The sequence below is a fragment of the Anser anser genome (genome assembly GCF_964211835.1).
Source record: "Anser anser genome assembly, chromosome: 4".
Taxonomy (NCBI): Eukaryota; Metazoa; Chordata; class Aves; order Anseriformes; family Anatidae; genus Anser; species Anser anser.
In genome coordinates, this window is record NC_139724.1 from 31,445,856 (window position 1) to 31,461,152 (window position 15,297).

The 15,297-nt window shown below is 41.0% G+C and overlaps 1 protein-coding gene across 2 annotated transcripts in view; it reads right to left on the reverse strand.

Moving 5' to 3' along the window:
- Positions 1-11,101, reverse strand: part of GLRB (glycine receptor beta) — a 51,502-nt gene extending 40,401 nt beyond the window's left edge. Inside the window, exons 1-2 of one of the 2 annotated variants that reach the window (XM_083833837.1) lie at positions 10,956-11,101; positions 9,831-9,984 (exon numbers count right to left, since the gene is read on the reverse strand). In XM_083833837.1, the coding sequence (XP_083689963.1) occupies positions 9,831-9,952 (122 nt within the window). In that variant the 5' untranslated portion in view covers positions 9,953-9,984; positions 10,956-11,101. The remainder of the gene's footprint in view (positions 1-9,830; positions 9,985-10,955) is intronic. The other variant, XM_083833838.1, reaches the window with a different exon arrangement.
- Positions 11,102-15,297: the final 4,196 nt, after the last annotated feature.

The window sequence follows — 15,297 nt, forward strand, 5'->3', positions numbered from 1 at the left end:
AAAAAGCCTCCTGACTTTAAGATATCTATTTCCAGTAGCTTCTGTTCAGCATCATTCTTATTGACTACTGGGAAAAAAAAAAAAAATAATTAATTAATTACTAAAACACTAAAACAAGGAACTTTTTCCTTTTTGCAACATATCTTAACTTCCACTAGTATGTCCTTACTGTGTACAATAAAACTCTGCTAATTTAATATTAGAGAAATTAAATACCAAGAGGGTTTCTAATTTCTTCAAATAATTGATAAATTATTTGATAAATAATTGATAAATAATTGATAAATAATTGATAAATAATTGATAAATTCACCTTCCAATAATTTTCCTAGGCTTTTTATATTTGACTCAGATTTGAAGCATTAAGTACATAAAAGAGCTGATTTACTTCTGACACTTTGAGGTTTGTTTTCAGTTTGCAGTGTCAAAACAAAACCAAACAACAACTAATGAACAAACTTAAAACCCAATTTGTTTTATATTTCTCTTATGGATTGTTCAAAGAATTTCATTAAATAGTAATAATGGCAATAGTCATTAAATAGTGATGATCTGAACCACGTGGGACAACATGGACACAAAAATTAAATACAAATGCTTGCAGAATGTATTTGCAAACAAATCAAAAAAAAATTAAAAAAATGAGCATTAAACAGTGATAGAAAGCCAAACACAGCTGACATTCTGACAGGTTTATTTGTCTCTTTAAGTAAAAGGAATAAAGCTGTAATTTTGTGAGGTCTGTGTTGCACTGCAGAAGGATGTTAATACAAATGTGTGCTCAGGTTGTTCGCTCAGAGGTCACACAATGGACATTTACTGCAGTGGGGGAAGCCAGTGATGTGAAGAAGAAACGTGGCAGCACTGCTTTCTGGTAAAGAGCATCATGATCACATTTACTGCAAGTCCTTGGGTAGTGTTTTGAAGTTGTGTCATGTGCACACATTTTTCCTCACTTTAGGAACCAAGTGAAGCACAACAGCATTGGCTACTTTGAGCTAGGAGAAGAAGCCCGGAGTCAGTAATCACCAGTTTTTTAACGGTGACTTTGAACGAAGTGGTGGAATGGAAAAAGGCTTTGCTGAGTACAGGGTATATTTTCACTGCAGTCCTTCACAGTATGCTGTCATTGAACTACCATCGAGTAGCACTCGTGCTACTAAACATCTTCGCAAGGATTGGATTTCCTTCAGAGAACCCTGCTGATCAAAATTTCACTTGGAAATCAATAAATCATATGCATAGCTTCTGCTAAGCTCAGACATTATGCCACTTTCAGAGTGATAGATTAGCAGAATAACTAAACACTGAACAGGGTGGGCTGGGCGCATGGAGTAACTGGCTGAGATGATTCAAGCCATGGAGATACTCATCTAAAGCCACGACCACCCCTGCCTAACTGGCCATTCTGGAACAGTGAGCTTTGAATTGATGTGTAGGCTACGCTAGAGGAAAAGAATTTGAGCTCAGACCTTCCTTCCCAAGAGATGCAGTACTTCAGTTTTCTAAAGGCTGATTCCCACACACCACCACTCACACCAACTGAAAAGTTACTTACCACCTTTCCTTATCTGACCTAGAATTTCCATATGAGAAGCTGATAACGAGCCAAAGGTTCCCCTTAAATTTCCACTAGTTACAGCACATGTAGTAATTTTAATACATTTACTTCAACCTGCAAGGAATGCACGTGTAGCTGCTGGAAAGCATTAGGAAATGGAAATGTCGCAATGTAGCAACGTTTTTCAAAGTAATTTATCAGTTCTAGTCAAGACACAGTACATAACAAGCGAAGGGTAATGCAACTGAAGTCTCACAGTTGTTATAAAAGGAATTTAAAAGAAAGTAATAGTAAAGCTAGAAATTGCCTTATCAAAATTTTGCCTAAACCACACTTTTTTTTTTTGGGGGGGGGGGGGGGGCGGGAATTAAATAAAGCAAAGCACAATGTCTTCTCCTTTTCTGCAAGAAAGGAGAAAGCAATCAGTGTTCTCACTTTATGAACAGTGCTCTCTAAAGCCAGAAAGAAAACAAAATACACTTAGTCTGTCAGCACGACATCTCAGTGGGATATGACTGGCCTCTCTCCAGTCTACTTCTGGTATCACTGACAAATAAAAGAATGACTTTAAGTACTGCATTGCATGAGATACACAGGGAGGTGTCCGTCTCGTCTTTCTTCCACTGCAGCCGCACACATTTTATTACAGCCGTTGAAGAACATGATTAACATTTTAAATTGATGTCAATAGATAATTATCTTCATAATTCCTTAATCAAAATCGAGAAGTTTTGGTAAGTAGATACGCATGCAAACAAGAGGCATACTCTTGGTTGAAACTGATATAATAACTTCTTTACATTTGTGTCAAGCAAATGTGTCAGAAGACATTATGTCTCTCTCTGTTGGGTTATCATGACACCTAGTCTCCCAGAGCTCACTGAAGTTACAAGGAGTCCTTATCGCAGACAGTGCCACAGGAAGATGGCTGGAAAAAGGAATATCAACAACATTTATTCTACACAAATCGGGATAGGAACCTTCACTGCTGTTGTTTTAATTCACCTATTGCCCTGATCCCTGTTCTTAAGATCCCATTATGCTGAAGAATCTCTCATTTTAGAAAAGAACATTAATATATTTTTTACTTATGGCATGGCAATCAGGAAAAAAACAGGCACTTATCAGAGGCAAGCTAATTCACATCCCATCTTATAATACACTGCAATCCAAACAATCATGCTGCATGCTTTTTCTATTGTCAGCATTTACTTAGAGCTCACAGCTTGGATAACCTAGTGTCAAGCTTTGCCTTTGCATAGATTACTGTCTGACAGATAAAAATATATATTCCAACTCACACTGTTATCTCCAGCAAAATGTCCTACGTAATGCTGAAACAACAGGTTTTAGTACAGTTTATCTAATTTATGTGATGGGAACTGACATTTTAGTCACATAACATGACGGTAGATATCAAGGAATGATAAGAATAAGTTTTGGGAAACACAGTACATGTCACCTTGCCACACACTGCATGCACTACTTCCTTGATACAACCTATCAGTGTTCTGATTTGCAGGCATTTGATTTTCTGAGTGCAGTAACTCAAAGCATAAAAACAGGTTAACACAAATCAAAGAGATACTATATAATTCCTCCGAGCGATCTCTATGATCTCAAGCATGCTTAACAGCAACATTTTCAAACTGTAGCACCTGAAATCTCTATTACTAGGGAGAGTAATTATGATGCCTCCAATGCAAAGCGATGTCATTCAAATTACATTAAAAGTACAGAAATCTCAATAACTTTTTATGCATGCTCACAAAATGCAGTTGACAGCTAAACACTTAAATTTAGGTATGCAACTTCAGTCCCTGAATTTGGAAGTAATCCAGTATGGTGAACAAAGAGAAAGGTTCTTTCACAGTGCAATACAAAACATAAACCCTGCTGGGGCAGACTGAATAAAATAACTCCTCTTTCATCTGCTATGGTAGAAAGCCCAAACAGAATGGGTCCCAATGGGCATGTCAGCAAGATTCCTGTAGCTGGGTGGTGTGAATAGTTCAGCTAGGGCCACTACTTCAGTCCTTGACTATCAGAACCCTCTAAGTTCAGCTTTAGTTTCGCATTCAACATTTCCAGGATTGGACATGTTGAGGAGTGTTTAAACAGCATTCTGAAGTGCCTTGTTGTTTTTCTGTAAGCTTGAGAAAGCAAGACGATTCATCTGCCCACCAGAGGCTACAGCCCCAAAACCCACAGAACCAGGTTAGTACAGTACTTCATCCAGCCCGACTCGAACTGCTCACGACAAGCTAATGGTGCTTGTTTGCTCCCTGCTTAGGGACCTCTGTGTCCTACTGAAGTCACCACCCAAGTGACCTTTGCGCAGAAATGCCGTTCTGCTGTGCTCTGGCACCACAAGCATGCATGATATATGATCAGCATCCAGATGTTTAAGCAGAACTACAGACATTTGTCCACCTCGGTCCCCATGTCCCTATCTCTTTTCTAAATAAATACTGAGACGAACAAGACATAGATCTTGATAAGAGCACCATCTTGGTTAGAAAGCATAAATGGAGAGACATTTTAGGAATTTTTCTTTCAAAGACCCATTCAGTGGTGCTGGGAACAACATGTAGTCTTACGGTTTTCCTCGCACTTAGGTTCCGGGGATGGAATTTAACCTGCTGATCCACATTTCTTCTCAGTCTGAAGGCTATACATGAATTAGAGTGCTCAAGTCTGTAACTCTTCTGCACAGTTGTATTGTCTCATCACTACAGTGTTCAGAATGGAGTAAACACTGCTCACTTGAGAGGAAGAATTACTGAAAGAGAACCAACTTACCATAGTTAATTACTGTTTTACATGATAACTTAAGTTTTGCTTATACAGCTTTATCTTTTACTCCCCAGCATGCTTATCCACTCTGAATACAAATTCCCAGACCTCCTGGAATGTGGCCCTGTCTGTCTGAGATCATGGCTTTCCATAAGAGTTACATACTACGGAATAATTAAACCATTGACCAATTGCTGTCGCTATGGGGCAAAAGAATTTTTACAGGAACCAGACCTGAGCTCTGCAACATCTTTATCTTCAGAATGACTTTGAAATACAACTGCCTCCACAACTAAATTCAGGCTGTTGTTTCAACTTTCTTCCATCTTCCCCCACAAAGTAAATCAACCCTACCATCACACCTACAAGTGAAGATGTTCACAAACTATCAACAATGTCTTCTACAAGACGGGAATGACACCAGAGTCAATTCCACTTTCCCACCATTTACATTTGGGGGATGATCACATACTACAGATAGAGAGGCCATGTATACCCAGACATGTGGGGAGAAAAACAGTCCTTGTCCACAGGAAGGTGGAGAGGATCCAAGACATAAGACTTTGAACTTGTTTTAGTCTTTATGGGAAAAGCTTGGCAGAAGCCAGCAGTTAAGCAAGAGAAATGTATAGGAGAGACTTTCATACAATTCTATGCTTTGAACACATCAAAGGCTTTTTCTCCAGTTCCACTGTCTTTTGTTGTTATTTTTAAAAATAAGCTGTTTATTGAACCTTGGCATTTGTGACCTTTCTAAACTTCTGCCCTGGCAGATGGCACAAGCCATGTTTTCTGGAGGGCTTCGAGGGCCATTTCACAGTTTCTGAAGTAGCTGATATGCTTTATTGAACACAAGCCAAAACACGATTTGTGCTCCTGCTCTGCGGGTAAAAAAAAGTCTCTGTAGATATCATACAGTATTTATTTAATCATCTACGTGTACATAAATCTCCATGTGGGAAAATGCACACCAGTGGGGAGGGATGCTATTTAAAAGGAGTCTTGAGATCAAGAGAAAGGAATGGGATTCAGTGATCAGTGCCATACTCTCAGCATTAGGCTCCCTGTGGGATCATCGGCAATTAACAGTGTGCAGGTGAACAGCTGAGTCATACTAAAACTGTAATTAACAGGGATAGTTGGGATTGTGAGCACAGTTGTAACTGATTTTGTTAGCTGCTATTTGACACACACATCTCTTTGCTTTCTCTAACAGTCATAGCAAACTTGCCTTTCCTTATAAGTTAATTTGTCTATCTTGAGATCTTGCAAGTGGCTTTGAGGAGAGAATTTTCTTGGTTGCCAAGGACCGTGGGATAACAGCAGCAGCTGGAACACTGTAAAATAACTGAAGTATTTATTATGACATAACAAAAGGAAAAACATTCTTTCAGCAGTGCTCTTAGAAAAAGTCACAGCTGCGTGTCCAACATGTTTACCAGAAACAGGTATTATGAGGAATTATGAGGAAGTTACGCTAGGGAAAAGTAATAGCATTAGACAAAATCTGTTTTGACCACATCTTCCATCCCAAACATGTCTGTCTGTGTATTTTATCCTCAACGTCAGCGCTCACCATGACTAAAATGGAGTAGCTTCTTAAACTTCCTCTGCCATCTGGCAACTTTTGCAAAATAACACCAGTACTGGAAGGCAAATAATACGTACCTATTCAAAAATCTGGCTGGGCCTGGGGCAACTGTTTAAACAAAATGCTCATTTTTATCTGTTCAAACTGCCTGAAACATTCAAACAGGCTTAATTCACATTAACAAGAAACATGTGAAGCAGTCACTCTTGTGCTTAACCTATGTGACACACTCTGATAAAGAGCTGTAGTACTTAGAAACAACTACCCATTCCATATTTTCCAGGCCTTAAACTTCAAACACTGTATCACCAGAACCTGCAATGTCACTTCACTGCTCACATTTTCTGTTCCCCTGGGACTGGTAGATCACTGCAGAAGCACAACAACATGGAGTGACCTCCAAACAGTAAATAACAGTGGTAATATGGCTGATGGATAGTCTAAAACCAACAAACAGATCAAGTGACTAAATCCATCAAGGTCATCTGTATTCAGTATAGTGAATTTCAAAATAAGCTTTGTAAAGAGAATACTGTAACCCACAAAAATCTTAAAGGATTTTCTTGAAGAGGTAGACCTATCTCTTTCTTGTTTTCTTTCTTTTTTTTTTTTTTTTTAAATGTTTTCCATGGAGATAAAAGGCAAGAGTTTCGTTACATTAAAGCTTCATATTTTATTGCACTACGCATCTGTGGAAACCAGCTTCCCAGACTTATGCTGTAAAACTCCCTATTGTGGGCTTATAGGTCCAATGTATCAATTTGTTTGTTAATCAACAAACATTCAGGAATAAGACATAACTACTCTCTGTTTCACTAGGAAAGCCTGAGGTAAGAAAGAAAATGATCTAAATTTAAGATGTGAAATTTTACATCTGTCTGAGGAAGCCTTAAATCAAGATAAGAACAAGTGATTAAGCATCAGCTTCTTGGAACCCCTCAATAAAAAAAGCTGGGAGAAACAGTTTCAGAAATAAATGAAAATTAGATGGCCTATCAAGCCACTGTCACACAATACACAGAGAAGCATTATGAATAATCACAAGTAAGAGTTTTTGCTGCCAGATACAAGACAGAATTTTCCTAATTGAAGGAAGCAAATATCTGTTTATGAGACAATAATGAACTTTTTATGGGGTTTTTAATCAGTTTGGTTTCAGCTTTTTCTGTTATAGTTAATTTCATGCCAGAGGGTTATACTTAGCTAAAAGTTTCTGTGCTTGATATGCATAAAAATTCAGGTGTGCTCATTCTTCATACAAATTCATGCTAAAGTCCAAAAGCCAAACCAGTCCTAACACTATCCATTTCTGAATGTCAAACTAAAGAACCTAAGCAGTATTATTAGGCTCAGCATAAATCTTTCCTAGGAAATTATTTGCATACATTTGAATTCCATTATAAAATTTGTAAAGTTTGTTCTTTATATAATTACTAGTGGTTTTTATTTTCTTGTGGAGGTAGAATTTAACTTTTCAGATGTTGTAAAGAAACAAGCGGCAATATATTTTACAATAAAGCTTTAAGCCGTATGGCACTAGTAACCAATGAGAATTAAAGGTAGATTAAGGTTTTAACTTATGTATGTTTTCATTAGGAATTTGTACCATTCAACAAATGATGCAAAATCCTATAAACCTTCTTGAAAAAGATAAAATGCTTTCTTTCAAAACAATTCATTTGTGCTTTACAAGCGAATTTTTCATTCAACCACTTTCTCTGAGACTAATTTTGATCAACCCTCACATTGTCACTTAATTCCCACTCCACTGCATTACATTTTGGTTTGTTTCTGAAGAAAGATTTTTTTTTTTGAAGAAAGATTTTTTTTTTCCATTTTTTTTTGCACAGGAAAGAAAACATTATGAGTAGGCTTCCTCTTTTACAATGTACAGTGTCATCAACTACAGAAGTTTTGTGAAAGGCTATAAAAAACATGTCGCTGGTTGAAAGTTTGTCCTCAACAGCCTGAGTTATGCGAGCATGACAGAGTTCACTCTGATTGCTTGTTCACCTCAGAGGCTGTCTAGCTGCCAGCCACAAGCCCAGTGATCCTGCAGCTCAACTACCACAAGAGACTGTCTCAAGCTGTGAACTTCAGCCAAGTGAGACACCGACAACTTGTTCGCTATTCAGAAAATGATAGAGATCAGTGCTGCGGCAATTAATTCTAACTAGCAGCACGGCACACGCGGTTTGTCAGACAAACATGGGATCATGCTAGGATTTTCACAGAAAGCTTCCACTGGCTGAAATGTAAAAACCTCACCTAGAAAATTACAGCACTTATTCACCAAGTATGGTGGTGACAAATGATGTCATATTTATAGCTTGTAAAATTAACTGGTATTGAGAAGAACAGAATACCAGGAAATACTGTGTTGAAGGAAAAAAAAAAAACACAAAACAACACTTCTCAAGATGAAATGCCATCTATGTTCTGAACTCTAATTAAGATGAAGTCCCAAACAGGTAAAATGCATGGCAGATCTGGACTCTCAGCTCCCAGCTGTGGAACTTCCTTTCTAAGGACTTCGGTGCTCACGCCTGTCTTGGAACCACGGCATTTCTCTCCTTGCCATTAGTCCTTATGGTAGCTCACAGTGAAAGCTCCATACAGAGCTCAATGTAACTACACAAAGGAGACAGAATGGATATGGGTCATTTCAAATGAGTCATGATCACATTAGAGACTTGTATCTTAATGTTTTCAAATCCAAAGACTTACCTCATTTTTTAGGGCCAATATAATAAAGAATGAGAACACTCACTGCATGTAGAAACTTTCTAAAAATTCAGTGTTACAAATAAACATCACTGTTGATACTTAAAAAGAGTGGGACCTTTAAAAGTATCATTCAAACAGTGCTTCATTCTGGTTATTCCATTTACTTTTTTCTTTTACTTGCAAAAAGTCTTTTAAATGTTAGGTAGCCAGTCTCAACTTCCAGTCTTCCTCTTCTATGGTCTCAGAAGAAATGTGTTGTAAACCTGTCTGAGCCACTTCATCATTTAAGGCACAGTGTTTTTCTACATCTATTGGTAACTCATTATATTCCATCCATCTTTGCTTCAGATATTTACACCATAACACTAAAATGATGACCAAGGATGGCCATGAAAATGACAAAAAGGCCCTCCAAATAAAACTTTTGCATTGTCCTATGGATCAACAGAAAATGTGGTAAGTGTCAGAAAGAGAAACTCTTTTTAGTGTGAAGTAATTACAGGTGTTGTGAACGTGGTCTCTAATCAGCTGGGCAATCACCAGTTAGTGATTAGTTTTAGTTTCTGTATTTTTACAGAGAGATTGCTCCATAAGGGCATTTTTATAGCATTAATCTATCCACCTCCAGAAAAAATATAGTACCGTAAATCACTGACGGAAGATGCTAAGACATTAGTTCTATTCAGCATGTAATAAGAATGTGAGTAGGGCAATCTCTCTTTTACAGAGCTAAGCTAAACAGAAACTGAATTTCAGTAAGATAGTATACTCGCAACATGATGTTCGACAGCATAACGTTACACAAATACATTACTCTGTGCCCATAGATAGCAAGATACTGCATTGGAATCCCCCCAAACACTTTTGTTCATTGTTAAGAATCTGTTTACTATTGCTTAGATTTCTCTTTACATTAAAACAAAGGACCTGTTACAGAAGAAACAGACTGTTTGACAGAACTTAGCTATGTCACTGGTCAAGCTGACAGAACTTAGTGGTCAAGTGGTCAAGCCCTCTTCTTCTCACTTCCACCCCCCAAAATCCCCCTCTTAATGGAAAGCACCACCTTCCATTTTAATTCCCATGCAATTTCTGGTGTTAAAAATATGGCAGGATCTCAATCATGCAAGAATATAAAAGAAACACAGAACATACGATGGGCAAAGGTATTGCTTCTTTTTCCCCTTTCCTTTCTTTGAAGACTTCTCTTTGGAATAGACTTCTTCCATCCATAAGGAGAACGAGACCAAGAAGAAAACTGCTAGTAAGAACTTCATCTTGAAGGTTAAGCTTCAAAGAAACCTTCAGTCTACCGCAAAGAAAAAGAAAGAGGTTTATGTTAGTAGCATTAACCTAGTAGGTTAAACAGCAAATGGGAACATATATGTACAAAAAGAAAACAAATGTTTCCTTTTAGAAATCCAGTTTGACATAGGAGAGTGTGTTGAGGTGTAAATCTGATATGAAACCACTTTAGGTAATTTTGTGAGCGTCAAAGTGCTTCACAAAGTTAGGAGAATCACAGCGAGGAACTGATTTAAGTGTGAGTCCAGTGTATTGAAGACATAAATGTGATGTGATGACCTTCAAAGGCTGCCTGACTCAAAATCCTCAGAAATGTGGAAGAGAATTCCTCACCAAAAGTACCATCTATCGACTCCACTAAACACGGTTAAAGGTGGCCCACCAGCCTTTACCAAGGTAGAGAACTGAGAGGCCTCTTGACTTCTACACACATCAAACAGCAACAATTTCAACGCCGGTTACGAGAAAGGGTTGCAAATTTAATTTCATGGATGAAATTACCCATAGATGACTACTTTGCATGGACTCTAGATGCGGCATCAGCACTAAATGGGATCTGCAAAGACTGCTTCTGGGCACAGCCCGGAGCCCTGGGCATTGCCCCACTGCACCCAGTCCCACCTGGTGATGCCCCAAGGGCCGGTGCCCCACTAGCCCCCGACCACCACCCCCGGGCTCCTTCCACGCCTTTTCCACGGGCATTCCCCAGGCCCCTTCCTTAGGCCGGGGGCACCTGGGGGACCCCTCAGCTCCAGCCGCGTTCCCCTGCCCAGCCGCTCCCCGGAGGAAGCCAGCCCCTCTCCCCGCACCGCCCGCAGGCACCGGCACGTCCCCGGCCCCAGCCGGCGGCGTCCCGCCGCCCCCTCCCCGCTCCCTCGCCCCCCGGAGCCTCCCCAGCCGCCCCCTCCCGGCCCGGCCCGGCCCCGCCGCAGCGGCCCGGCGCTGGCCGAGGTGCTGACGGGGCCCAGCGCTCACCGCCGAGGCGAGCCGAGCCGAGCCGGGCAGAGCCGGGCCGAGCCGAGCGGGGCCTCCCGATGCGGGCCGGCGGCGCGGCGCGGGGCGGAGCGCAGGAGCGGCGGCTCGCAGCGAGCCCTGCCTCCGGCCCTGCCTCGGCGCCCAGTGAGCATGTGCGGGGCCGCGCCGCCCAGCACGGCACGGCTCGGGCATAGCGCGGCACGGCCCCGCCGCACACGGGCACGGGGAGGGCGCCGGAGAAGGCGGCGGGGCCGGGGGCAGTGGGGCCGAAGGGCGCTGCCCGCTGCGGCGGGGGAGAGCCGGGCCCCGGGCCAGGAATGGGAGCGGGTTCTCTTAGGTCAGCAAACGCCCACCCTCCTGCTGTAGTTCAAAGGCATCGTCTCCCATTTGTCTCACGTTCTCTTCAGCAGCCAAGTCGCTGGAAACTGACCCTTCCCAAGTCTTCCTTATCTTCCAGTCTTGCACCGAGGCCCTGGAACTTGTGCAGAGACGGGCTACGAAGCTGGTGAAGGGCCTGGAGCACAAGTCCTATGAGGAGCGGCTGAGGGAACTTGGGTTGTTTAGTCTGGAGAAGAGGAGGCTCAGGGGAGACCTTATTGCTCTCTACAGCTACCTGAAAGGAAGTTATGGGGAGCTGGGGGTCGGCCTCTTCTCACAGATAACTAGTCATAGGACTAGAGGGAAGGGCTTCAAGTTGAGTCAGAGGAGGTTCAGGTTGGAAATTAGGAGACATTTCTTCTCAGAAAGAGCAGTCAGGCATTGCAACGGGTTGCCCAGGGAAGTGGTGGGGTCACCGTCTCTGGGGGTGTTCAAGGAAAGGTTGGACGTGGTGCTTGGGGACATGGTTTAGTGGGTGATAGTGGTGGTGGGGGGGGGGGTGGTTGGACCAGGTAATCCTGGAGGTCTTTTCCAACCTTAATGATTCTATGATTCCCCATACGCAGCCAGAGCTTCAGTCTGCACTAAAATAAAGGAACAGCAGGACCTGAAGATGTATAAAAAACACTTTGTATTCTTCAGAATGGGAACAGCAAATAAGTGTGATGCATCAGTGGATGCTTTCTGCAACATCCTCTAATCCTTATCGTACTTCTATGAAGCACCACTTAAGCTGGAATATAAGAACAAAAAGTGGAGAAAATCATGAGTTTAGGAAATGGAAAGGAGGAACATGACCTGGTGCGTTAGGCCATGGCAGGCAGCAAGAAGTGCATAGATTCAGCAATACCCAATGCCAGGGACCCTCAGCTCCACCTTTTGAGCAATGGTCCTGTCCTAACTGACTTATAGACATGCTCTGATAATGCTCCCATGACCTTCCAAATCTGCTGCCAAACAGTGCACATAAACAGCCATACACATGTATGTGTGTGTGTATACACATACATGCATGCAAAGTCTGCCATCCTAGTCACGTCTGTTGAAGGCCACGTATCTCTGAAGGTACAGTTTTCTAGCTCAAACACAGGAACTTGCAAAATTAAATAAAGTCATTTCCTGAAACATAAAGCAAAGCTCAAAGGCTTCCCATAACACAACACCCTTTCTGCAGGAAAAAAAAAAAAAAAAAAAAGTAATCTTATTTTTTAAAGCCCTTCTGAATTTTATGTCCAGAATAGAAACCAAGATGTTCTCTGTCTTTTAAGACTGGCTTAAACGCATTTGAGAGCAGGTGCCCACTGATTGCTGTTTCCATTTTTCTGCATTTTTGTTGTGTTGCTGAAGATAGGGCCATGAAAATTAAGAGACAGTCTTAATCTGAGAACAGATTGGCCCCGGTTTGTGTTAAGAAAGCATTAGCACGGAAGAGCAGAACAAGCATCTACAGAAAGCCGTATTGGCATCATCAGCAGCAGCAAATCACTATGAGGACTACTGCAGCCACGACAAGCACTTCTTTCTGCACTCTGCATCTTGCAGCCACAGAGCCTGGGTGCTTTTTACCTCCTTTTGTACTCAAAGTACTAACTGCGCCTTTGGGCTTTCTGCAAATCCACTGGTATTTGCAAGTGCATCCCGCTGCAGCCATCAGTATAGATACCTAAGGATGGATGAGTATTTGTGGTACCTCAACAGGACAAAGCATGAAGTAGACATGAATATTATCCACCCCCTGGGGTCACAGAAAATAAGATCATGTGGCTAATATCTTTCTATAGCTAATAAAAGTGAGATACATGTGACACAGACCAGATAAAGGTGCTGCTTTGGTAAGATATCTGTGTAGTATCTTTATGTGTCAGACACCTCACAAATAATAGCTAATATTGTAAGAAAAATTTCAGTAACTCTTGAATTTTTTTAATGCACCTGAATAAATTAGGTGTCAGCTATCGGAGGAGTGCTGACAGGGAAGGGTCTGTGGGAAGAAGCCTCTTCTCCCCCCTGTACAAATCTGGCCAAGGTCACAGCCTATTTACCTAGCAGCACCTTCTTGGCAAGCCAGCAGGGCTAGGATAATCACGCTGCTCGCTCCACTGCCTCGCACAGCACCTGCCAGGAGAAGCCAGCGCTCTCACGCTTGCAGGATTTTGAAGGACAGTCTGCGTTTGTTCGGGTGCTGTATCGCAGAGCTGGCTGGCTTCACAATGCCCATAGAGGAAGTAGTGGGGAAAAAAAACCTCCTGCACAAGCCTAGGGCCAGGGAGCCAATTGATCATGAGTAATGGGCCAGGTTCTGCGGATTGTTTTTGGTGGTGTTTTGTGTTTCAGAGATCCTATTAAAGAGAAATGAAAAAAGTAAACAAAAGTTTTACTAGAAAATGGATGTGTAAGGGCAAAGCCAACTCTCTGCGTTTATTGTATTACCAGAGCACAGGGCTGTACTTGGCTATCTTCTGCACACAGCTGCTGCTGTATCGACTGTTGGGAATACTTGTGCACATTTCTCTGATTCAGGAGTAATCCCCAGGAATTCCTGATCTTAGGCATTATCCTGATCAGTCAAAAACAGTTGTAAAAAACAGGCAGAATATAGCAAGACCTTACCTAGTGATCAGCCCAGGGACACTTGTCTCGACTTTAGTTTGTAGTAGTGGAACACGGAGACCTGAAAATCCATCAGTCTGCTGTGCAGTCACTCAAAAAATATTTCACAGCTGTATAAGAGAGAATTTATTTGGCTTTACTGTTCTTTTTAGTCTACTTTCTTAAGGTAAAGAGTTATGTGCTCTGTATGCATGCATATTTCAAATGTTTTGTTGCAAACTTCTTTTTTTTCAACAGATTGATATCACATTAAAAAAATAATCTGAAAACTCAGAGATACTAAGTCCTGAATGTTTTGTAAAGACAGCTTGCTGAGAAGAGAGATTCAGTTAGTTTCTCTGCAGAAGGAATAAAAGGAGGAAGAAAGCAGACTGGCAGGAGTGATTGGTAGACATTAAATAATCTGCCTGAGAGAGAGCTTGTATAAATTCTTTAAACACAAATATACTTCATTCATAAGGTATCTGTTTTACTAAAGGAGACGTTATGACTGAAAAAATTCTAATGTCAAATAACAGACAAAATTTTTTTAAAGTCTTTATCAGGATATATTTTTAAGTTTAAAGTATATATTCTTAAATTTCTAACAACAGAAGAACCCATGCTTCAGCTTTCAGATTAATTCAGTTTAAAAGCCAGTCAGCCACAAGAACCACATGGATTGGAAATCAGGTTTCATTAGTTTCAAGGGTGGCAAAAGATGCATTGATTTAATTCACACAATTAGAAAATACTATTTTAAAAAGGACTTCATGTTCTGCAGCCTTTCCAATTACAGGAGTTTTTATTTCAACCTGTCAAATGTTGGTGACTTTGGTGATCATCCAGAAGGTGCTCCTCAGAACTTGCTCCTTTACAGGGCTCCTAAGAAAGGCAGAATTCAAAAGGATGCTAGAAGCTCTCTTTGCTTGTTTCTTTTTCTACTGTTGTAAAGAGGTATACATATATCCGCACGTCGTAAGGGCTAAGAAATAGAGACAAAATAGGAAACTACTATAAAAGGTTTTCCTTCTGGTAGCACTGATCAGATCTATGAAATCTGTGATCCTCCTCATTCTGAAAAGATTGGTGATTGTAATTCCATTTTGAATTACAAAAACTTCAAGTAGCAAACCCAGCACTGAACAAATTAACAAACAGATGAATAGGCAGATGAAGAATGTCATAATCTGTCCTCCTCCATGTTCCAGTCCTTCATCTCTCTCTCTGTTACAGATACTGAGTATGACCAATAATTCATACAGGGGGGATCTGAATGCTGGCAAATTCAAACTGCTGTGCTTTGGTGGAGGCTCTAAAATGAAGACTTTAGAGAGAGATGTATGTGCTCTGAAGTGTTTCATTTATTAAAGTT